The 24,881-nt window shown below is 50.2% G+C and overlaps 2 protein-coding genes across 2 annotated transcripts in view; one reads left to right on the forward strand and one right to left on the reverse strand.

Annotated features, from left to right (window-relative positions):
• Window positions 1-4,952: 4,952 nt before the first annotated feature.
• Window positions 4,953-14,949, reverse strand: pgpep1l (pyroglutamyl-peptidase I like). Its single transcript, XM_041178203.1, has 6 exons — window positions 14,872-14,949; window positions 14,007-14,089; window positions 13,040-13,092; window positions 8,483-8,599; window positions 7,555-7,781; window positions 4,953-6,446 (listed from the first exon to the last, which is right to left on the reverse strand). Exons 1-6 carry the CDS (start codon window positions 14,883-14,885, stop codon window positions 6,278-6,280), a joined length of 663 nt encoding a protein of 220 aa, XP_041034137.1. The 5' UTR covers window positions 14,886-14,949; the 3' UTR covers window positions 4,953-6,277.
• Window positions 14,916-24,881, forward strand: part of fam169b (family with sequence similarity 169 member B) — a 28,143-nt gene continuing 18,177 nt past the window's right edge. Inside the window, exon 1 of the mRNA XM_041178202.1 lies at window positions 14,916-14,955. Coding sequence (XP_041034136.1) covers window positions 14,925-14,955 — 31 coding nt within the window. The 5' untranslated portion in view covers window positions 14,916-14,924. The remainder of the gene's footprint in view (window positions 14,956-24,881) is intronic.

Genomic DNA, 24,881 nt, shown 5'->3' on the forward strand with positions numbered 1-24,881 from the left:
AGCCTAGCCACCCAGAAGTATGGTGTTGCACTGACATCGCAATGTACCAATGATGTTGACCACCGTGACAAAAAAAGAGAATATGCTGGAAATAAACAGCAATTGGTGTCAGCTTTGAACTAAAGACACAGATGTGTTCTCTGTCCTCGCAGACGCTGTGTATTTTGAGTGTGAACTGTTTTGGTTTCCAGCATTTGTGGGTTTCCAGTTTTCTTTTCCACTGCATTTAATACACAGTGCTATAGAAATCCAGTTGATCTTAAATACCGTAGCGGTTGTTGCAAAAAAACATCAATACATATGTAAAAAAAAATAATTCTTTTCCTGTGTCACACAACAGACCAAAGATCTCACCACACGGATCATGGGGGATAATTCTAGTGATGTCAGGAGCAAGTGAGAGCAGGTCGGGGATGCAATACTGGCGGACATTGTTGTTATTGTAGAAAAACAGTTAGAAAAACAAGCTGCATTGTACCATCACATTCTGTGTTGAGAGCGGTTAACTCTCAGAGTTAAGCATCCAAACTACTCATTCCATGTGCTAAGGCTGATACTTGAACAGAAATGATGTTCCATTGATGAAGCTGACCCAAGTATGTTTGTGTCAGGTCCAGATGTAATCTCTGCACCACCCCACCCCACCCTGGCCTTCGGCAGTTTACATCCAATCCCCATTATGTCCTGATTTGCAATCAGAGCAGAGCTGATGTTGTCAGAATCTATAGTTGGAGTTAGTGCCACTGTAAACGTTTGACCCATTTCAAAATTATTCTGTGCATTTAATTTTTGCTAGCTGTTCTTGGGGTTGTGAAATGTAACTGGCCTGATGAATTTAGTGCCCTTACATTGGGGCAAGATTATTTCAATGAAATGGGGTTAAGTTAATGGCCAGAAAGAATAACACAACAGCACAGACTCAACTACTGAGGAAATGGGGCGAACGGGCCTTGCATACATGGTAGCACCTCTGTAGACTGGCAGGGTTTAAGAGTAGAAGTTCAATTTTAAGAATACATCTGTGGTCTGATTAGTTCCTCTGAAGGCCAGCATTGACTGAGCTCCCACAACAACCCTACTGCAGTCACGTTCAATGAGACATGGCCCTAACTAAGTTTGACTGTAGCAGCTTAGAATATATCACCACTGTTTTCATTTCATTGGCCTACCAAATATATATACATATATATATTATATGTATGTGTATAATATATATTGTGTATATATCAGAGAAATTTGCAGAATTAGGAGTTTAAGCAGGATCATGAATATATATGTTGAGGGGACTCTTTTCATAATTTTTGTAACAAAAATATCTTAATGTATATTAGGCCAAACTAAAGGATTACCTCAAGGTTAATACCAGCATGGTTGAGAAAACCAATCCAGTTTTGTCCAAAAATATTATCTAATACACTTTGTGGTGGTGTCCTATGATTTAAGCTTTTTGTTAGAAATTTTACAGGGATAATACCTTGTCTAATGCAGATCTGACTGGTCCTATTAAATGCTAGAATGAATTATGTTATAGCTGAATAATGTAGGGGTCTCTGATACTGCATTTGTTCAATGCAATTGACATGGAACATAAAAGTCGCAATTCATTTGGTCCTCGTCTCCCCCCACCTTCCTTGTTTCTACGCAGTCCACTTTCAACCAAGGGTACAAGGTAATCTGATCTATCCTCAAGCACCACTCCTTATTGGCTGGCTAGGTAATCAACTTTGGGGTTGGGAAGGACCCATTCCGCCACCGTCCCCACCCACCACCCCCCACCCAACCCACCTCTGCCGCATCCAACAAACCCATCTTCTTTCCTATCCCTAAGATGGAATTATTCCACCAGCGCACCTTGTGGTGTAGCTGGGGATTCTTGCAACTCGGCTTCATAGGGTTGCAGGATTTAGAGTTGCTTTGGGCTTGAGCTATTGTTGGGTTAAGTTGCAACCAAGAGAGCAGATTGGATCAAATCTTATAAAGTGTACGAGTGCAAGTAATGAATGGGAAGGCTTGCCATCCTCAAATCATTTTAGCATATTTGGGAGCCGTTGTGGTGTATGGGTTGAAACAACATTCTCTGATCTGCTAAAATCCCGAGTAAAGCAAACCATTCGGAGTTCGTTATTGCTAGGAGTTTACGGGTATGTTTATTATTAATTATTTTCATTGTTGTCTGTGATCCTTTCTGTTTCAAAGCTGTGCCTCTGTCAGAGCAGAGAGAGCAGGAACATCATGCCTACAGGAGGTAGCTTTCAACTAGGGGCTAGCCCAGCAAGATTCCTCCCTTTACCAGTTTGTGCTCTCATTCTGCTGCCAAAATGAAAAGTGCCTTTGGCATATGGGGGCCAGTACAATTGCCCTCGCACCCCCCCCCCCCCCCCACCCCCCTCCCCACCATCCCCACCTTGGGCTAAAGGTTGGGGGGTGGGTGGAGAAGCAGGGGCAGAAAATCAGACCGGCTTCCATGTCTGAAAACACAGCTGTGGAGTTGGGATGAGGGACGGCTCTGGGGTTGGCACCCTCAACAGTTGGTGCTCTCACGTGGCGCAGCCCTGGGGTGGAGAGTTCGGAGCCTGAAATCATTCAGGTTTTGGTGCCTTCAAGGGAGGAGAGGGGGTTGTCGGAGGTGGCAGATGGAGGAGAAAAAATCTGTGGGAAATAATGAGATTTTCAATCTCCATTATCAGTCAGATACATGGCTGACTTGTGCACTAAGGAGTCCAATTAGATCACCAGTCCTAGTTAGTAAAGGGCTTCAGACCCTTGCTGAAATCCCTCTTGTATGAGGTATTGTCTGTCTCAGGGGCCATGGGGGAACATAGAGAGGGGTCCAACTAGCCCCATATCCCAACCTGAGTTAATCAAAGACTCACACCTGAAAACATGATGACAGCTCTCGAAACCCCTTCTGTACCCCCAGGCCAGCCAAACAGAGTGGTATCCACAGCAGTTGCCAAGACACCCGTCTATACACCTGTCCTTTTCTCTGAGTTAAAAGGTGGGTGGGGAGGGGGATAGATGGGAACTGGATTCCAAAACAAGAACCTTGAAGATGTTAAGATAAAAGGAGTCTGACAAAGGTGTTTCCATGCTGTTGGAGGTAACTGCGCCATGCTGTTCATTGTAGTTTCTGAAATGCTGCAAATACCCCAATCAAACTGGTACGACGATGTAGGACCTGGAGCTGCTTGGCCTTTCTTTTCCAGAAGAGTTGAGGCTTAAAAGGAGAGGCGGGGGGTGGGGTGGCGTAGTGGGGAACGGTACGGGACTACAGGTGACAACTTGTGATGTTCTGGTTGTGGTGTAGATGTGGGTCTAAACAATCAGATTGGGGCACCTCTTCAAAAAGGAGCAGGCTCAGGAATGGTTCAGGCGAAAGAACAAGGTATCTTTGGGGCATCGAGTTACCACCGGTCAAGGGATGATGACCATTGATAACCAGGGCTCCCGAGTACCGGCAAAGCTGAGACGTGGTGCTTCACAAATGTAATGTTGCTTCTATGATTTTCGATTGCAGTTGATGTGGTACAGTGAAGGGAGTTGGGGAAATTTTGGTACTTTTTTTTTTGCTCGAAGCACGAGCCTTGGTTTTCGGATTTTTAAGCGAGGGAAGGATTGGTTTTCCACAAGCTATCTGGGAACGCCTTGATTGGAGTGTAAGGGATGTAGAAACTGAGGCGTATTCCAGACCAGCAGTGGTCGAGATACAGAGCTGGCCAGACTGAGTTGCTATTGGCTCATTAGCTCGGAATGAAATGAGGGAATTACAAATCTTAATCACTGCACAACACTTAGAACAATTCCATGAGAATATAGTGAAATTCAGTAGACTGGTCTGGAATGGTGGTCTGGAGAATATCGTTTTTTTTTCCTTTTGGGGGGTGGGTTAGGTTGTTGACTGTAGGTTCTCCAAATTCTGGCCAATTCTCTCCAGAAAAAGAGGGAGGTGCAGAAATGGACAGGAGTTGAGCTCTGTATTTTACAGCCCATTGGCGTTCAAATCCTCAAATCGCATCCTCGCAAGTTAAAGATTCAAAAACACTCATTGTACAGTTCAGTGCAGACACCAATAGGGTCAGGCTGGGCAGAAATTACTACTACCTCCAGGAGGGGAAAATGAACACTTTGGATGGCATATTGCAAGGATGGTTTTCCTTCCCTACCCCACGAGTCGTTTATTAAATGATTTTTTTTTTTAAATGGAACAGTAAAGATGGCCAATTTGTTAAATAAAAAAAATGACTTGCTGTGTGTAAATTATTCATACAATTCCTGTGTTTATATGGAGATTTGATTCATTGGTTAAAAAAAATTCAAATGTTTTGTATATTCTGTTGTAAGGATTTATTCCTGTTATTTCGATATATTATGGAATCTTTTCATTCAAGAGGAAAAAGAAAAATACTTGTCTATTTTGACCGGCTGAAGCTAAAGCAATTCTAGGTTTCTTCTTACTTAGCTTTTTCTAGTAGTTACAGTACAAGATTTAAGTTAAATAAAATCTGTATGCAAAAAAAAATCCATTGGTTTTGTTATTTTGTCTTGCATGGGACTTTTTTTTTGCACCTACTATTGTTGCTGCAATTGCACAGGATGTTGGTGAGACTGAAAGCCTGTCAGTGGGGATGACCAATGGAGACTTGTTCACCCCATTAGGGTGGGCAGAGTAGATTCTGGGGAGGATGTTCCCCTGTGGCTGGAGAATCGAGAATTAGAAGTTTGTACACCAGCTCCATTAACTCGAGGTCATCCAGCTGAATGCAGACTAGAGATCAAATCTCAAACACACTCAAACTACAGCTCAGCTACACCGTACACCATCAGAGGGAGCTATTTCCACAGCTCAAAAGGAATGTGGTTAACATGTTGATGCTATACTTTAGTATTAAATGGTAAAACCTTTCAATCTTCCCACGAGCTAAGCAATTCCTTTCTGGCATCGTTTTATTGCAATCGGAATGTTACAAGTTAGACGAGAGAGGGAGAGTATTCGGAGCAAAGTTCAGCACTTCAAATATAAACAGCAAACTGCACGCAGAGTTATCAGTGCCCTTTGATCCAGATATTTAAGGCATGTTGTTAGCCCACAAAGTCACAACCAACACACAATTTAACTGTACAGTTTGGTGCATAAACAGGATGACTCATTTAACTGTTGGTAACACACGCTCCTCCATATCAGGAAGACCTGGGTTCAAGCCCCACTCCAGACACTTGAGCGCATAACCCAGGATGATGCACCCAGTGCAGCGCAATGTTGAGAGAATGCAACGGGTGGGAGGCGCCATCTTTTCCGAGGGGAGACATTAAACCAAAACCGCCCTCTTCATTCCCAAGGTGGATAGAAGCGATCCCATGGTACAATTTCTGAGAAGAGTTAGGGGAGTTCTGGTGAATCAATATTTATCTCTTGACCAACATTGCTCAAACCAAAACTGCTTATCTGATCATTATGGGGTCATGGAAAGTTTACGGCACATTTGGCCTATTGTGTCTGTGCCAGGTGAAAATTGAGCCACCCAGCCTAATCCCGCTTTCCAGCATTTGGTCAGTATCCCTGCAGGTTATGGCACTTGAGGTGCACATTCAGACACTTTTTAAATGAGATGAGGGCTCCTGCCTCTATTACCCTTTCAGGCAGTAAGTTCCAGACCCCCACCACCCTCCGGGTAGAGAAAGTTTTTCCTCATCTCCCCTCTAATCTTTCTACCAATCACTTTAAATCTATGCCCCCTAGTCACTGAACTCTCTGTTACAGTAAATAGGCCTTTATCACATTGCTGTTTCTGGGAGCTTGCTGTTCATCAATTGACCATCATTATTGATTCCTACATTGTAAGTGTCTACACTTTAAAAAAAAATACTAATTGGCCCTAAAGCACTTTGGGGAGGGTCTGTGGTTGTGATGGTGCTGCAGAAATGAAGTGTATTTCTTTCTATATTGTGCTGTGTTGAAACACCATATGAGGGACTTTGGGATGATCTACTGAGTTTGATGCAATTCAGGAAAATCCTGCTTCGAGTGATGGAAACTGGAACTTCTGAACAGTATTTTTTAAAAGAGATTGGAGAGGGACAGGAGGCTTGGAGGCATCTAGCTTGGAGTTAAGTCACATAAGGAAGGCGCAACTCAGGAAGCAGTCCCGAGAAGATTTTGAGGTCATGCGAGAGTAGGAAGAGTGCAATGAGTCTTGTCCTCTACGTGGTAAGGGTGGAGGAAGTGTGCTTGGCTAACGATTCACCGTCCCTTCTCCAACCACCTTAACGAAAACTGTTCTCAATGGAGTGCTGTCTTCAGTTGTTCCAGCATTTCTTGGACAATCGGCTGGAGGAACTTCCCAATACTCTCAGCTGTAAGTCCGTCACTCAGCTGAGGGATATGAATGAAGGCGGCTTTCCTGTTGCCATGGTGCAGTGAAAGGTAATAAGCATATTCGCAAAGATACCTGAGGAAATTGTTATTAAGGTCAGTTGAAGACAATCAGGTAAACATTTTGAAGTGACTCAATATTTGCAGCTTCCCTGTTGCCGGGTGTGTGTATTGCAGTCAGCACCTTAGGTTGTATTAATCTGGACTCCTGGCAACTTGTTTCTGAGTTCTCTAGGATTACTGGTAGTTAAATGACAGAATGCGGGTCTGTGTCTGTGATTCCCCCACAAGGTGACGGGACGCGGGTCTGTGTCTGTGATTCCCCCACAAGGTGACGGGACACGGGTCTGTGTCTGCGTTTCCCCCACACGGTGACGGGCCGCGGGTCTGTGATTCCCCCACAAGGTGACGGGACGCGGGTCTGTGTCTGCGTTTCCCCCACACGGTGACGGGACGCGGGTCTGTGTCTGTGATTCCCCCACACGGTGACAGGACGCGGGTCTGTGTCTGTGATTCCCCCACACAGTGACGGGACGCGGGTCTGTGTCTGCGTTTCCCCCACACGGTGACAGGACGCGGGTCTGTGTCTGTGATTCCCCCACACAGTGACAGGACGCGGGTCTGTGATTCCCCCACACGGTGACGGGACGTGGGTCTGTGATTCCCCCACACGGTGACGGGACGCGGGCCTGTGTCTGTGATTCCCCCACACGGTGACGGGACGCGGGTCTGTGTCTGTGATTCCCCCACACGGTGACAGGACGCGGGTCTGTGTCTGCGTTTCCCCCACATGGTGACGGGATGTGGGTCTGTGACTGCAAATTCTGCTGTAGTAATTAGCTACCAAGTGGAAACTAGGTAGCTCCCTACTGGACAGACCCAATAGATGTATTTTAATGGGGCCCTTTCATTTGTATAAAACAGGGGAAGGCGATGGGACCACACTGGTTCCCACTCAGCCCAAGTCTTAGGGGGCATGCATGAGAAAGCCGGGGTATAGAATAAAATGAAGATTACTGACTAAGTATGCTGCAGTGAGAGTCCGTGCCTTCAGGTGGGGAGTGGGAGAGAGTGATGCATTCTTGTTCTAAAATCCATTACCTGCTTATTTGCAAACTTGATTTAATTGCTGCACTTGAAAGGTTTTAAGGAATTGGTGAATTTCTTTAGTCCTGTTTTTTTACCTCCCCGCATGCCTTGAATAAATGATTCCAATATCCATCCCCGATAATTTTTTACAGATGGCTTGCATTTTGATGAGTGACTCGATCTTCTCTGGACCTCCTTCTACACAGCAGTATCCTGCTGGACATAAACCACAGACATCATGATCTGTGTATCCGTGATTCTTGGCGAGCTGTTCAAGAATAATCACCTTCGATGCAGTTGCTACTCCGACATGGACAGCCAGCTTAATAAAATATAAAGTACAGGACTTGATCAGCTGAGGCTCAAATGGTGCAACGTTTAGCCTTTGAAAGTAAAGTTGGATCTTTAATGCTCCACTGAGTTTCTACCCTCTTCTGCTAGCTCTGGCTCTCGGGGGGCAGATCCCACAGGCACCAAATGCCCTCTGGTATCTTGTCCTTGTTCCTGAGAGTCCAAGCAGCAAATATCAGTACAATCTCACTCTGGCAGTAACACCGCCCAGCATCTGCTGTTTATGTGTGCACACACGCATGATCGCAAGCATGTACTCACATGCTTTAGCACACATGCTCACAGACAACATACCCACACAAACAGATGCTTGAATGTGCTGAAAAATGAGACATGCTGTCAAAGCTCCTCATCTTGCACTTATCAGGGCAGATTTGCAAGAATACCAAACCCTAAAGGGAACAATAATTTATACTGCTTGAGAAGAGAGGGATGATTGGTTGGCAAGTTGGTCGGTAGAGGCAAACAGATGCGCGCACACAGACACGCACATATGCAGAGAAACATGCATGTGCACACCCCCAGGCAGAAGCATCCCTGGAAACCTGATCAGGACTGGGATCTCGGATTCTCGCTCCTGCGCAATTCCGCTTCAGTTACAAAGTAAGCAAGAAGCAATTCAGCTCTGGTGGGCCAGTGCCAGTGGAATCACCAGAGAAGCATTAAAGAAACCTGTGGTTGTTGTGACTCCCACATCCTGCTCAACAGCTCCCGGGTTCGTTGATAGTGAACAGGCAGTTCCACAATTTCCAGTCGAACATTCTCCCCCAGGCCTAATTTCTTCAGCTCCTAGGGAAGTTGAATCATAAAAAGTTATTAACAATATGTATAATTGTTACTAATGTCCATAATCACATCTGGAATACTGTGTGCAGCCTTGGCCTCCATACTGAAGTAAAGATGTTGGAGTCAGTACAGTGCATGTTCACTAAATTAATCCCTGAAGGCGTCCTGCCATGAGAGGCTGAGTAAATTGGGTTTGCCTTCTCTGGAGTTTAAAAGAACGAGAGGCTGAAGGAGTTTGACAGGGTGGATGCTGAGAGATTGTTCCCGCTGGCCGGGGGAGTCTCAGGATAAGGGGCAGATCATTTAGGACTGAGATGAGGGGAAATTACTTCACTCAAAAGGGTTGTGAACCTTTGGAATTCTCTAACCCAGAGGGTTGTGGATGCTCCATCGCTGAATACATCTAAGGCTGGATAGACAGATTTGTGTTGTCTCAGGAAATTAAGGGATATGGGGAGCAGGCAGGAAAATGGAGTTGAAGCCCCAAGATCAGCCACGTATTGGGTGGCGGAGCAGGTTCAATGGGCTGAATGACCTACTCCTGTCCTTATTTGTGTTGTTGGTTTCTTTTGTCTTTTCCTCCTCTGCTGAAGGAGCTGATCTGAGCTGTGATATAACCCATTGTTACTGGCAACTCTTCACTGCCCCACTGACCATCAGAGTCCTACCCAGTCCTGGTACTCACCCAGGGAGCTGAGGCAGCCACTGGTGGTGGACCCCGAGGGTCCAGGGGAAGGTAATATCAGCAAAGACTGACTGCTCCTGATTTCCCCCCTCCAGTGCCCCGGTGAAGGGTGCAGCAGCGACATAGACATTGGCCGGGATTTTCCAGCCCTGTCCACCCCCCAAACCAGAAGCCCATTGACTTGCGGTGGGACCGGAAGATCCCGGTGGGGGGGTGGGGTGAGGTGGAAGGGGTGGTTGGGTTGGGGTGGGGAGGTGGTTGGGGTGGGGTGGAGGGGGGTGGAGGGTGGTGGGAGAGGGGGGTGTGGAAAAATCCCGCCCACTGAGTGTAAAGATGCCCTCATGGACAGTCACTGTTGGTGGCTAATACAGGAAATAAGTTCACTTGAAAGAGGTATCAGTGGTGTTGCCCACCTTGTTGCAGACCCTTGAATAAAGGAGAGGAGAAAGTAACTTTAAGAGAGAGCTACATTTATTGGATAGTTTTTAATTCTTTCATGGGATGTGGGCGTCGCGGGCAAGGCTAGAATTTGTTGCCCGTCCCTAATTGCCCTTGAACTGAGCAGCTTAGTTAAGAGTCTGGAGTCATGCAGACCTTCCCCTAAGAGGGAGGGGAGCATTAATGAACTATATGAGTTTTTGCGCCAATCAATAATTACCAAGGCTAGCTTCAGATTTATTAACTGAATTCAAATTCCATCAGCTGCCATGGTGGGATTTAAACCCTTTGCCCCAGAGCATTAGCCTGGGACTCTGAATTTACCAGTTCAGTGACATTACCATTACACCACCATCTCCTTTAACTTGCCAGGGAAGGAGTTTGACATTGTTGATCTTCGGAAGAAGGTGAGTTAGAATGGCAAACCATTAATTGCAAAGCCATCTAATCTTATTGTCAAAACAAAAGCAGCACCTAAAGGGTTCAGAAGGATTGTGACCCCAGGCATCATCTCTTAAACAGAATTCTTTCAATTTACCCTGACAACAGCAACATCAATTAGACCTGTTGGTTCAAGTTCCTAAACCAAAAAGACATAACAATACCTGAAGTTGTGAGTGGCGGAGTATACAGCAGGTCTGTCTGCTAAAACAAAACCCTATCAGTCTCCAACTGTGAAAATGACTGTCCAGCTGAGCTCAAGATTTTAAAAATTCTGCTTTAAAGTGAATCACAAATACTTTCTCTCTAACACACACACACACACACACACAAATAATATAGAAACTGGCCTTCACAGTGCAAATAAGCTGAACCCTCATGGTTTCCTGAGATTATATATACTGGATTCCTTTCAGAGGTAAACAGAGACGAGCAATGACACACAGGTTAGATGGGAGGGCTTGGAAAACCAAATATCGAAGTGAATAAGGTTTCTTCCTGAATCAGCTACATCTCACTGGCCAGTACTCTTCACTGAGCCAGCAAGCTGTGGGTTTCTTTAGCCAGAGAGTGGTGAATCTATGGAATTCATTGCCACAGAAGGCTGTGGAGGCCAGGTCATCGAGTGTATTTAAGACCGATATCGATAGGTTCCTCCTTCAACTCCTCTCACTTCATCCAAATAAAAGGTGTGGCTATGGGTACCCGCATGGGCCCCAGCCTGTCTCTTTATGGGGTATGTGGAACATTCCTTGTTCCAGTCCTACTCCGGCCCCCTTCCACAACTCTCTCTCTCCGGTACATCGATGATTACTTCGGTGCTGCTTCATGCTCTCGTCGGGACTTGGAAAAATTTATTAATTTTGCTTCCAATCTCCACCCCTCCATCATTTTCACGTGGTCCATCTCTGACACTTCCCTTCCCTTCCTTGACCCCTTTGTCTCAATCTCTGGTGATAGACTGTCCACCAATATCCATTACAAACCCACCGACTCCCCCAGCTACCTCGACTACAGCTCCTCACACCCCGCTTCCTGTAAGGACTCCATTCCATTCTCTCAGTTCCTTCACCTCTGTCGAATCTGTTCTGATGATGCTACCTTCAAAAACAGTTCCTCTGACATGTCCTCCTTTTTCCTTAACCGAGGTTTTCCACCTGCAGTCGTTGACAGGACTCTCAACCGTGTCCGGCCCATCTCCCGCACATCCGCCCCCACGCCTTCTCCTCCCTCCCAGAAACATGATAGGGTCCCCCTTGTCCTCACTTATCACCCCACCAGCCTCTGCATTCAAAGGATTATCCTTCGCCATTTCCGCCAACTCCAGCATGATGCCACTACCAAACGCATCTTCCCTTCATCCCCCTTTCGGCATTCCGTAGGGATCGTTCCCTCCGGGACACCCTGGTCCACTCCTCCATCACCCCCTACTCCTCAACCCCCTCCTATGGCACCACCCCATGCCCACGCAAAAGATGTAACACCTGCCCCTCCACTTCCTCTCTCCTCACCGTCCAAGGACCCAAACACTCCTTTGAAGTGAAACAGCATTTCACTTGCATTTTCCCCATCTTAGTCTACTGCATTCGTTGCTCCCAATGTGGTCTCCTCTACATTGGAGAGACCAAACGTAAACTGGGCGACCGCTTTGCAGAACACCTGCGGTCTGTCCGCAAGAATGACCCAAACCTCCATGTCGCTTGCCATTTTAACACTCCACCCTGCTCTCTTACCCACATGTCTGTCCTTGGCTTGCTGCATTGTTCCAGTGAAGCCCAACGCAAACTGGAGGAACAGCACCTCATCTTCCGACTAGGCACTTTACAGCCTTCTGGACTGAATATTGAATTCAACAACTTTAGGTCTTGAGCGCCCTCCTCCATCCCCACCCCCTTTCTGTTTCCCCCTTCCTTTTGTTTTTTCCAATAAATTATATAGATTTTTCTTTTCCCACCTATTTCCATTATTTTTAAATCTTTTATGCTCCCCCCACCCCCACTAGAGCTATACCTTGAGTGCCTTACCACCCATTCTTAATTAGCACATTCGTTTAGATAATATCACCAACTTTAACACCTATGTGTTCTTTTGTTCTGTTGTCTGTGACATCTTTTGATGATCTGCTCCTATCACTGCTTGCTTGTCCCTACAACCACACACCACCCCCCCCCCCCCACCCCCGGCCACACCTTAAACCAGCTTATATTTCACCCCTTTCTTGGATTCACTCAGTTTGGTCGAAGGGTCATGAGGACTCGAAACGTCAACTCTTTTCTTCTCCGCCGATGCTGCCAGACCTGCTGAGTTTTTCCAGGTAATTCTGTTTTTTTATCGATAGGTTCTTGATTGGTAAGGGGATCAAAGGTTATGGGGAGAAGGCGGGAGAATGGGGTTGAGACACTTATCAGCCATGATTGAATGGCAGAGCAGACTTGAAGGGCCGAATGGCCTAATTCCTGTTCCTATGTCTTATGGTCTTATGGTTTAAGTCCCCACTCCAGGCAATTGAGAACAAAATCCAAGCTGAGGAATGCTGCACAGTCAGAGGTGCAGCGGTTGAAGTTAAGCAAAGACCTATCTGCCCCTATTTGACATAAAAAAAAATCCCTTACTATCAATAGAAGAGCAGGATGTTTCTCCCCACTCTCCTGGCTAAAATGTATCCCTCAAACATCACTAACCACTTTGCTGAAAGTGCTCCTGGAAGGGCCAGACAGCTCTTCTGACAGTGCAGCACTCCCTCAGTCCTTCATTGGAGCGTCAGCCCAGATTTTGTGGTCAGCCTTGAGCACACAACCTTCTGCCTTTGAGCCACTTCTGACACCACCGAGCTATCAGAAAACTGAATGTAAATGAAACTCTAGCGTTGGTCTCAATACCTGAACTGCAGCCCAGCTCGGGTTAGTGACGTACTGTCGGAATGGACCAAAACCTGTTAATTGAATGAAAAGGCAAGTCTTTGAAAACAGACAAGATCAATGTCAATAGCTTTAATACTGTCTCGGATTCTACATGACTGGGTCTAAGTTAGGAAAAATAAAGCAAGTTTAATCTAATTCCTTGACCCACAGGGTGGTGAATACTTGCAATGGTTGAACAAGACAGGATGTGGGGTGAGTATTTGACATGGATATAGGGTGGCCTGCCAACAGTGTCCCCAGATCGCGGAAAAATGGTAAATGCCTCCCTGCCAGATCATGGTGAACAGGCTAAATCACCAAAAGTAATTTTTATAAGAGGCAAATTTATACAGAGAAAGATCAATCAGCAGATATGAAGAATACCCTTAATTCGTACACAAAAGTAATGTTATTCAATACAGAACACCTTTCAATCATTGTGAAGTTTAATCCTTCTGCCTGATTTGCAATTGTGACTCAATCCAATGAATGAAAACTTTATTGTGAATCTCATCAGCCTTTGGATCGAGGAATGTCAACCTAGCCAGAATCTAAATGCCCCGCTCCCCATTACTGATTCTAACCAACTCTCCCTCCTCTGGAGCAAAGCAAACCAGACATCATGGGCACCTGCGCTGCCAAGAGGTGGGCAAGGATTCCTACTCCTGATCCAACGAAGACCTGCTGGATAGACGTTGGGCAAGGGCATGAACTGGGCTGGGCTCTGATGCCCTTTGTGGTTGAACATCTTGCCGAAGCTGGCAGGTGAAGGATGACTGATCCTGCGGAGTACAAAAGGGCAGAAGGAGGCCACCTCCTGATGGGGGTGAGGAGGGCAGAATACAAAGAGTGGTGGGAATGTAAGGAACCAACTCTGGTGATGGAATGAGCGCACCCAGCAAATGAAATGACAGAAAGGCTGCTCAGAATGCAGAAACCGAGATACCAGTAAGCAGCACGAGCTGTGAGTCGGGGTCCATGATGGGATCTTGGCTGGGCTGGTAGTCACCTTCCATATTCTGCAGAGATCTAAATAAGAAAAAGGGAAGACTTGCGTTTATCCAGACCCTTTCACAACTTCCAGGTCACGCCCACAAAGCACCTTCCAGCCAATGAAACACTTTCTGGAGTGCAGCCACTAGGTGTGAATGAAGGCAACGCAACACCCAGCTTGTGCACAGCAAGCTCCCACAGACACAATGTGATAATGACCAGGTTATCTGTTTCGGTGAACGCTGGTGGAGGAATAAATATTGTCCGGGACACTGGGGAAAATGCTGTTTGAAATAGAGGCTGTGGGATCATTTAAGACCACCGAGGAGGCAGACTGGGCCTCGGTTTAATGCCTCATCCAAAAAGACGGCACCGCCGACAGTGCAGCACTCCCTCAGCACTGCACTGGGAAGGTTGGTCTGAATTTAGCGCTGGGACTTGAACCCACAAGTTTCCAAGTCAGAATTGCAAATAATAAGACAGTTCAGCCAAACAGTTCTTTGCTGGATTCTCCCATCCTACTTCATCATATCCTTCTGTTCCCTTCTCCCTCGTGTGTTTATCCACATCCCCTTAAATGCATCTACACAATTCGCCCCAACCACTCTGCATGGTAGCAAATTCTCATTGTCTCCATCACTGTACATGAGAACCTCCCTTAGCTCCCCAGCGTCCCCCCCACCCCCTCCCACTCCGGCCCCCAAACTGGGGATTTGCTATGTTTTGTAAAAATTCTCAGCCCATTCCCTTGCCCCGAATTACCCCAGCCCCACTGTTCAAAACTCCATGCTTGAGATTTTTCCCCACCAATGACCTACCTTTCAGTCACCATGAGGAGGGAGGCGGAGCGAGAGCAGGAAGTGGCAGAGAAATGGAGGGCTGTCCAACTCAGACCGAACGAGGTAAGAGGTTTATCCACTGCAGCCCTATCACCAGCTTGTCAACAAAGACGCTCACTGTCTGAGTCACAGCAGGAGTGGGGTGGGAGGGGGGAGGGGGGGAGAAAAATAAACCCCCTCAAGGAGCGTAAGTTCTGCTATTTCAAAATCAGAGACAAGATTGAAACAGAAGTTACAGGAGTGAAAGCTTCCAATTGTGTAAACAAAAACCTGGCACCGCCTGAAGCTGTTGACGTTACTGAGTAACAGCAGCTCCTAATATTAGAAACTGCTCAACGTTGGTCTATAGGCCTTGGGTTTCATATAGAAGGGAATTGTATATTTTATTCCTCCATGGGATGTGGGAGTCGCTGGCAAGGCCAGCATTTGTTTCCCATCCCTAATTGCCCTTGAACCAAGTGGGCTTGCTAGGCCATTTCAGGGAGCAGTTAAGAGTCAACCACGTTGCTGTGGGTCTGGAGTCACGTGTAGGCCAGACCAGGTAAGGACAGCAGATTTCGCTCCCTGTAGGGCGTTAGTGAACCAGAGGGGTTTTTACAACATGGTCAATGACACTATCTACCCACAAACGTTCGGTGCCCTGTGTATTTCCATCTCTGCGACTTTTCAGCCCAGTTACCCTGCAACTCCCACCAACTGCCACTCCACCCCCGTCCCAATCTGAATAGTGGCGCTGAGTAAATACCCCTGCTGTCGGACTCAATGAGATTCACTTCACAGTTTGATGATTATTTGCCCATTGTTCCAGTATCAAGGGGCTGAACCTGCCCCCTCCCACCACTTCACTGGGGAAGGGTTTCAGTGGAAACTTCCCAGCGGCTGGCCCCAGTTTGCACATTGGTGAGCCATTCGATTATAGGAAACTCGCAGCCAAGACCTCCCCACATCATCCTTCTCACTGATACCCCTCACAATTTGCCACAGAAGGTCAGCAAGACTCAGTGGGTAGCTGAAGGCTGAGGTTTCAAGTCCCATCTCCAGACACATGAGCATAAAATCCAAGCTGACACACCAAGTGCCGTAAAGAGGGAGTGCTGCACTGTCAAAGGGTCAGTACTGAGGGAGTGCTGCACTGTCAAAGGGTCAGTACTGAGGGAGTGCTGCACTGTCAAAGGGTCAGTACTGAGGGAGTGCTGCACTGTCAAAGGGTCAGTACTGAGGGAGTGCTGCACTGTCAAAGGGTCAGTACTGAGGGAGTGCTGCACTGTCAAAGGGTCAGTACTGAGGGAGTGCTGCACTGTCAAAGGGTCAGTACTGAGGGAGTGCTGCACTGTCAAAGGGTCAGTACTGAGGGAGTGCTGCACTGTCAAAAGGTCAGTACTGAGGGAGTGCTGCACTGTCGGAGGGTCAGTACTGAGGGAGTGCTGCACTGTTGGAGGGTCAGTGCTGAGGGAGTGCTGCACTGTCAGAGGGTCAGTACTGAGGGAGCACTGCACTGTCAGAGGGTCAGTACTGAGGGAGTGCTGCACTGTCAAAGGGTCAGTACTGAGGGAGTGCTGCACTGTCAAAGGGTCTGTACTGAGGGAGTGCTGCACTGTCAAAGGGTCAGTACTGAGGGAGTGCTGCACTGTCAAAGGGTCAGTACTGAGGGAGTGCTGCACTGTCAAAGGGTCAGTACTGAGGGAGTGCTGCACTGTCAAAGGGTCAGTACTGAGGGAGTGCTGCACTGTCAAAGGGTCAGTACTGAGGGAGTGCTGCACTGTCAAAGGGTCAGTACTGAGGGAGTGCTGCACTGTCAAAGGGTCAGTACTGAGGGAGTGCTGCACTGTCAAAAGGTCAGTACTGAGGGAGTGCTGCACTGTCGGAGCGTCAGTACTGAGGGAGTGCTGCACTGTTGGAGGGTCAGTGCTGAGGGAGTGCTGCACTGTCACAGGGTCAGTGCTGAGGGAGCGCTGCACTGTCAGAGTGTCAGTACTGAGGGAGTGCTGCACTGTCACAGGGTCAGTGCTGAGGGAGCGCTGCACTGTCAGAGTGTCAGTACTGAGGGAGTGCTGCACCGTCGGAGGGTCAGTACTGAGGGAGTGCCGCACTGTCGGAGGGTCAGTGCTGAGGGAGTGCTGCACTGTCAGAGTGTCAGTACTGAGGGAGGGCTGCACCGTCGGAGGGTCAGTACTGAGGGAGTGCCGCACTGTCGGAGGGTCAGTGCTGAGGGAGTGCTGCACTGTCAGAGTGTCAGTACTGAGGGAGTGCTGCACTGTCAGAGGGTCAGTACTGAGGGAGTGCTGCACTGTCGGAGGGTCAGTACTGAGGGAGTGCTGCACTGTCACAGGGTCAGTGCTGAGGGAGTGCTGCACTGTCAGAGTGTCAGTACTGAGGGAGTGCTGCACTGTCACAGGGTCAGTGCTGAGGGAGCGCTGCACTGTCAGAGTGTCAGTGCTGAGGGCATGCTGCACTGTCGGAGGGTCAGTGCTGAGGGATTGCCGCACTGTCGGAGGGTCAGTGCTGAGGTAGTGCCGCATTGTCGGAGGGTGAGTGCTGAGGGCATGCCGCACTGTCGGAGGGTCAGTACTGAGGGAGTGCCGCACTGTCGGAGGGTCAGTACTGAGGGAGCACTGCACTGTCAGAGGGTCAGTACTGAGGGAGTGCTGCACTGTCGGAGCGTCAGTACTGAGGGAGTGCTGCACTGTTGGAGGGTCAGTGCTGAGGGAGTGCTGCACTGTCAGAGGGTCAGTACTGAGGGAGCACTGCACTGTCAGAGGGTCAGTACTGAGGGAGTGCTGCACTGTCGGAGGGTCAGTACTGAGGGAGTGCTGCACTGTCACAGGGTCAGTGCTGAGGGAGCGCTGCACTGTCAGAGTGTCAGTACTGAGGGAGTGCTGCACTGTCACAGGGTCAGTGCTGAGGGAGCGCTGCACTGTCAGAGTGTCAGTACTGAGGGAGTGCTGCACTGTCAAAGGGTCAGTACTGAGGGAGTGCTGCACTGTCAAAGGGTCAGTACTGAGGGAGTGCTGCACTGTCAAAGGGTCAGTACTGAGGGAGTGCTGCACTGTCGGAGGGTCAGTACTGAGGGAGTGCTGCACTGTTGGAGGGTCAGTGCTGAGGGAGTGCTGCACTGTCAGAGGGTCAGTACTGAGGGAGCACTGCACTGTCAGAGGGTCAGTACTGAGGGAGTGCTGCACTGTCAGAGGGTCAGTACTGAGGGAGTGCTGCACTGTCAAAGGGTCAGTACTGAGGGAGTGCTGCACTGTCAAAGGGTCAGTACTGAGGGAGTGCTGCACTGTCAAAGGGTCAGTACCGAGGGAGTGCTGCACTGTCAAAGGGTCAGTACTGAAGGAGTGCTGCACTGTCAAAGGGTCAGTACTGAGGGAGTGCTGCACTGTCAAAGGGTCAGTACTGAGGGAGTGCTGCACTGTCAAAGGGTCAGTACTGAGGGAGTGCTGCACTGTCAAAAGGTCAGTACTGAGGGAGTGCTGCACTGTCGGAGCGTCAGTACTGAGGGAGTGCTGCACTGTTGGAGGGTCAGTGCTGAGGGAGTGCTGCACTGTCAGAGGGTCAGTACTGAGGGAGCACTGCACTGTCAGAGGGTCAGTACTGAGGGAGTGCTGCACTGTCGGAGGGTCAGTACTGAGGGAGTGCTGCACCGTCGGAGGGTCAGTACTGAGGGAGTGCCGCACTGTCGGAGGGTCAGTGCTGAGGGAGTGCTGCACTGTCAGAGTGTCAGTACTGAGGGAGTGCTGCACCGTCGGAGGGTCAGTACTGAGGGAGTGCCGCACTGTCGGAGGGTCAGTGCTGAGGGAGTGCTGCACTGTCAGAGTGTCAGTACTGAGGGAGTGCTGCACTGTCAGAGGGTCAGTACTGAGGGAGTGCTGCACTGTCGGAGTGTCAGTACTGAGGGAGTGCTGCACTGTCGGAGTGTCAGTGCTGAGGGAGTGCTGCACTGTCAGAGTGTCAGTACTGAGGGAGTGCTGCACTGTCAGAGTGTCAGTGCTGAGGGAGCGCTGCACTGTCAGAGTGTCAGTGCTGAGGGCATGCTGCACTGTCGGAGGGTCAGTGCTGAGGGATTGCCGCACTGTCGGAGGGTCAGTGCTGAGGTAGTGCCGCATTGTCGGAGGGTCAGTGCTGAGGGCATGCCGCACTGTCGGAGGGTCAGTACTGAGGGAGTGCCGCACTGTCGGAGGGTCAGTACTGAGGGAGCACTGCACTGTCAGAGGGTCAGTACTGAGGGAGTGCTGCACTGTCGGAGGGTCAGTACTGAGGGAGTGCTGCACTGTCGGAGCGTCAGTACTGAGGGAGTGCTGCACTGTTGGAGGGTCAGTGCTGAGGGAGTGCTGCACTGTCAGAGGGTCAGTACTGAGGGAGCACTGCACTGTCAGAGGGTCAGTACTGAGGGAGTGCTGCACTGTCGGAGGGTCAGTACTGAGGGAGTGCTGCACTGTCACAGGGTCAGTGCTGAGGGAGCGCTGCACTGTCAGAGTGTCAGTACTGAGGGAGTGCTGCACTGTCACAGGGTCAGTGCTGAGGGAGCGCTGCACTGTCAGAGTGTCAGTACTGAGGGAGTGCTGCACCGTCGGAGGGTCAGTACTGAGGGAGTGCCGCACTGTCGGAGGGTCAGTGCTGAGGGAGTGCTGCACTGTCAGAGTGTCAGTACTGAGGGAGTGCTGCACTGTCAGAGGGTCAGTACTGAGGGAGTGCTGCACTGTCGGAGGGTCAGTACTGAGGGAGTGCTGCACTGTCACAGGGTCAGTGCTGAGGGAGTGCTGCACTGTCAGAGTGTCAGTACTGAGGGAGTGCTGCACTGTCACAGGGTCAGTGCTGAGGGAGTGCTGCACTGTCAGAGTGTCAGTGCTGAGGGCATGCTGCACTGTCGGAGGGTCAGTGCTGAGGGATTGCCGCACTGTCGGAGGGTCAGTGCTGAGGTAGTGCCGCATTGTCGGAGGGTCAGTGCTGAGGGCATGCCGCACTGTCGGAGGGTCAGTACTGAGGGAGTGCCGCACTGTCGGAGGGTCAGTACTGAGGGAGCACTGCACTGTCAGAGGGTCAGTACTGAGGGAGTGCTGCACTGTCAAAGGGTCAGTACTGAGGGAGTGCTGCACTGTCAAAGGGTCAGTACTGAGGGAGTGCTGCACTGTCAAAGGGTCAGTACTGAGGGAGTGCTGCACTGTCAAAGGGTCAGTACTGAGGGAGTGCTGCACTGTCAAAGGGTCAGTACTGAGGGAGTGCTGCACTGTCAAAGGGTCAGTACTGAGGGAGTGCTGCACTGTCAAAGGGTCAGTACTGAGGGAGTGCTGCACTGTCAAAGGGTCAGTACTGAGGGAGTGCTGCACTGTCAGAGGGTCAGTACTGAGGGAGTGCTGCACTGTCGGAGGGTCAGTACTGAGGGAGTGCTGCACTGTTGGAGGGTCAGTGCTGAGGGAGTGCTGCACTGTCAGAGGGTCAGTACTGAGGGAGTGCTGCACTGTCAGAGGGTCAGTACTGAGGGAGTGCTGCACTGTCGGAGGGTCAGTACTGAGGGAGTGCTGCACTGTCACAGGGTCAGTGCTGAGGGAGCGCTGCACTGTCAGAGTGTCAGTACTGAGGGAGTGCTGCACTGTCACAGGGTCAGTGCTGAGGGAGCGCTGCACTGTCAGAGTGTCAGTACTGAGGGAGTGCTGCACTGTCGGAGGGTCAGTACTGAGGGAGTGCCGCACTGTCGGAGGGTCAGTGCTGAGGGAGTGCTGCACTGTCAGAGTGTCAGTACTGAGGGAGTGCTGCACCGTCGGAGGGTCAGTACTGAGGGAGTGCCGCACTGTCGGAGGGTCAGTGCTGAGGGAGTGCTGCACTGTCAGAGTGTCAGTACTGAGGGAGTGCTGCACTGTCAGAGGGTCAGTACTGAGGGAGTGCTGCACTGTCGGAGGGTCAGTACTGAGGGAGTGCTGCACTGTCACAGGGTCAGTGCTGAGGGAGTGCTGCACTGTCAGAGTGTCAGTACTGAGGGAGTGCTGCACTGTCACAGGGTCAATGCTGAGGGAGCGCTGCACTGTCAGAGTGTCAGTGCTGAGGGCATGCTGCACTGTCGGAGGGTCAGTGCTGAGGGATTGCCGCACTGTCGGAGGGTCAGTGCTGAGGTAGTGCCGCATTGTCGGAGGGTCAGTGCTGAGGGCATGCCGCACTGTCGGAGGGTCAGTACTGAGGGAGTGCCGCACTGTCGGAGGGTCAGTACTGAGGGAGCACTGCACTGTCAGAGGGTCAGTACTGAGGGAGTGCTGCACTGTCGGAGCGTCAGTACTGAGGGAGTGCTGCACTGTTGGAGGGTCAGTGCTGAGGGAGTGCTGCACTGTCAGAGGGTCAGTACTGAGGGAGCACTGCACTGTCAGAGGGTCAGTACTGAGGGAGTGCTGCACTGTCGGAGGGTCAGTACTGAGGGAGTGCTGCACTGTCACAGGGTCAGTGCTGAGGGAGCGCTGCACTGTCAGAGTGTCAGTACTGAGGGAGTGCTGCACTGTCACAGGGTCAGTGCTGAGGGAGCGCTGCACTGTCAGAGTGTCAGTACTGAGGGAGTGCCGCACTGTCGGAGGGTCAGTACTGAGGGAGTGCCGCACTGTCGGAGGGTCAGTGCTGAGGGAGTGCTGCACTGTCAGAGTGTCAGTACTGAGGGAGTGCTGCACCGTCGGAGGGTCAGTACTGAGGGAGTGCCGCACTGTCGGAGGGTCAGTGCTGAGGGAGTGCTGCACTGTCAGAGTGTCAGTACTGAGGGAGTGCTGCACTGTCAGAGGGTCAGTACTGAGGGAGTGCTGCACTGTCGGAGGGTCAGTACTGAGGGAGTGCTGCACTGTCACAGGGTCAGTGCTGAGGGAGTGCTGCACTGTCAGAGTGTCAGTACTGAGGGAGTGCTGCACTGTCACAGGGTCAGTGCTGAGGGAGCGCTGCACTGTCAGAGTGTCAGTGCTGAGGGCATGCTGCACTGTCGGAGGGTCAGTGCTGAGGGATTGCCGCACTGTCGGAGGGTCAGTGCTGAGGTAGTGCCGCATTGTCGGAGGGTCAGTGCTGAGGGCATGCCGCACTGTCGGAGGGTCAGTACTGAGGGAGTGCCGCACTGTCGGAGGGTCAGTACTGAGGGAGTGCCGCACTGTCGGAGGGTCAGTACTGAGGGAGTGCCGCACTGTCGGAGGGTCAGTACTGAGGGAGAGCCGCACTGTCACAGTGTCAGTGCTGAGGGAGCGCTGCACTGTCACAGTGTCAGTACTGAGGGAGTGCCGCACTGTCGGAGATGCAGTTTATCCGCTCCAGCTGAGCCTGAGACCCTGAGGCAAGATGTTTGGATGCAACTTTAAATTGAGGCTCAGTCAGCCTCTTTTAAAACTTTTACTGGAGGTTAAAGATCCTATACAACTAGTGGAAGAAGGACAGGGAAATTTTCCACACATTCCTATTAAGATTCCTTCATTAATCAGCACCACCAAAACCCAGTTACCTGACTGGCCGCCTCATTCATGCTTGAGGCATCTTGCTGTCCGTGAAATAACTGCTACATTTCCCCACAGTCAAGTAACTCACAGCACTGCCTGACTGTCAGAGAAGTGAGTGTGTCTGGACACTGGAGAAGACAGGATTAGACCGTGCTGTGAAGCCTTCTTCAGTCGAATAGTCCATCTACTCATTGCTGTCAAGACCCACATTTGACAATCAGCTACGAGAGTGAGCTGCTGGAGTCTGCTTAATATCTGAGGAATAGGAAGCAACATGTCAGCAGAGCAGATCGACACACAACAATCTCATTTTACCACCACCACCCACCCAGCAACTGCAGCTGCAGCAACTCCATGCAACCGAGAACACAAACAGCCCCAAATCCACCTCCTACTAAAGAGCGAGAGAGGGACGGAGACCACTGCAGAATGTGGTCTTCACTATAATCATTCCTTAAAATTGTGAAAACTCCTTGCTCTGTTTCTTAATATCAAGTAATGTAGACCTCTGACCTTGTACTGGACCACCAACTCCTCACCCCCCCCAGACTGGACCACCCACTCCTCACCCCCCCCGGACTGGACCACCCACTCCTCACCCCCCCCTGGACTGGACCACCCACTCCTCACCCCCCCCTGGACTGGACCACCAACTCCTCACACCCCCCCAGACTGGACAACCCACTCCTCACCCCCCCTTGGACTGGACCACCCACTCCTCACCCCCCCCTGGACTGGACCACCCACTCCTCACCCCCCCCGGACTGGACCACCAACTCCTCACACCCCACCCTGGACTGGACCACCCACTCCTCACCCCACCCGGACTGGACCACCCACTCCTCACCCCCCCCCTGGACTGGACCACCAACTCCTCACACCCCCCCGGACTGGGCAACCCACTCCTCACCCCCACCCTGGACTGGACCACACAGTCCTCACCCCCCCCCTCCTCCCTGTACTGGACCACCCACTCCTCACCCCCCCCTTCCTCCCCTGGACTGGACCACCCACTCCTCACCCCACCCCCCCTGTACTGGACTGGACCTCCCACTCCTCACTCCTCACCCCCCCCTGTACTGGACCACCCACCGCTTGCCACCTCCCTGGCCCCCCACTGGACCACCAACCTTCCCCCCAAACCCTCCCAAACAACCCCCACACAATCCCTAAATTCTACCCCTTTCCTCAAGCCTCTGTCCACTGGACCAGCCAAATCAGGACTGGATTGACAATTACCATTTTTTTATTCATTCATGGGATGTGGGTGTCACTGGCTGGGCCAGCATTTATTTCCCATTCCTAGTTGCCCTTGAGAAGGTGGTGGTGAGCTGCCTTCTTGAGCCGCTGCAATCCATGTGGTGTAGGTACACACACAGTGCTGTTAGGGAGGGAGTTCCAGGATTTTGACCCAGCGACAGTGAAGGAACAGCCGATATATTTCTAAGTCAGGATAGTGAGTGACTTGGAGGGGAACTCCCAGGTGGTGGTGTTCCCATGTATCTGCTGCCCTTGTCCTTCTAGATGGTAGTGGTCGTGGGTTTGGAAGGTGCTGTGTAAGGAGCCTTGGTGAGTTGCTGCAGTGCATCTTGTAGATGGTACACACACTGCTGCTACTGTGCGTCAGTGGCGGAGGAAGTGAATGTTGATGGCGTTGAATGGGGTGCGGGCTGCTTTGTCCTGAATAGTATCGAGCTTCGAGTGTTGTGGGAGCTGCACTTACCCAGGCAACTGGGGAGTATTCCATCACACTCCTGACTTGTGCCTGGTGGACAGGCTTTGGGGAGTCAGGAGGTGAGTTACTCATCGAATGATTCCCAGCCTCTGACCTGCTCTTGTAGCCACAGTATTTATATGACTGGTCCAGGCTGAGCACAGGCTTGTGTGCGATGGAATATCACTACAACGCCTGGTGTCCCAGACCTGCCATTAAAGAGACAGTTCTCATGTTTGTCAGGCATAATTCAAAATGTTTGTGAGTCAAGTTTACTGAGAAAAACATTTGAAAGGGTCCAGGATTTTTCACTCTTCCTCTTTTGCTACATCCAGTAATTACTTATTATTATGATAGTGGATGGATACAGGAACATGTTGTATAATAGACATGGTACAGAGCGCTCTCCCTCCCTGGGATGTAGTTTCACCTGGTGGGAGAGCTCGTTCCTCAGAGTCACAGGGTTTTCTACTCCAGCAGCGGACAGACATTCACCATGTCTCTGAAACATGTTCTGAAATACCATCAAAGACCAGCAACTTCTTTTAGGCAGGAAAGCACAGCCATCAGTTTGCGCACAGCAAGATCCCACAAACCAAACGCCAATTTGATCGATCTTCGTTGGCCTGGGTTGAAGGAGACACATTGACCAGGGCACTGGGAGATCTCACTGCTCTTCATCTGGTGTGGGGAGATGGTGGCATAGTGATAATGTCACCGGACTAATATAGCAGAGCAATTAATAAACCTGGAATTGAAAGCTAGTCTCAGTAATGGTGACCATGAAACTATCATTGGTAGTTGTAAAAACCCATCTGGTTCATTAATGC

This window comes from Carcharodon carcharias, chromosome 32 (genome assembly GCF_017639515.1).
Source record: "Carcharodon carcharias isolate sCarCar2 chromosome 32, sCarCar2.pri, whole genome shotgun sequence".
In the NCBI taxonomy this organism is placed as follows: Eukaryota; Metazoa; Chordata; class Chondrichthyes; order Lamniformes; family Lamnidae; genus Carcharodon; species Carcharodon carcharias.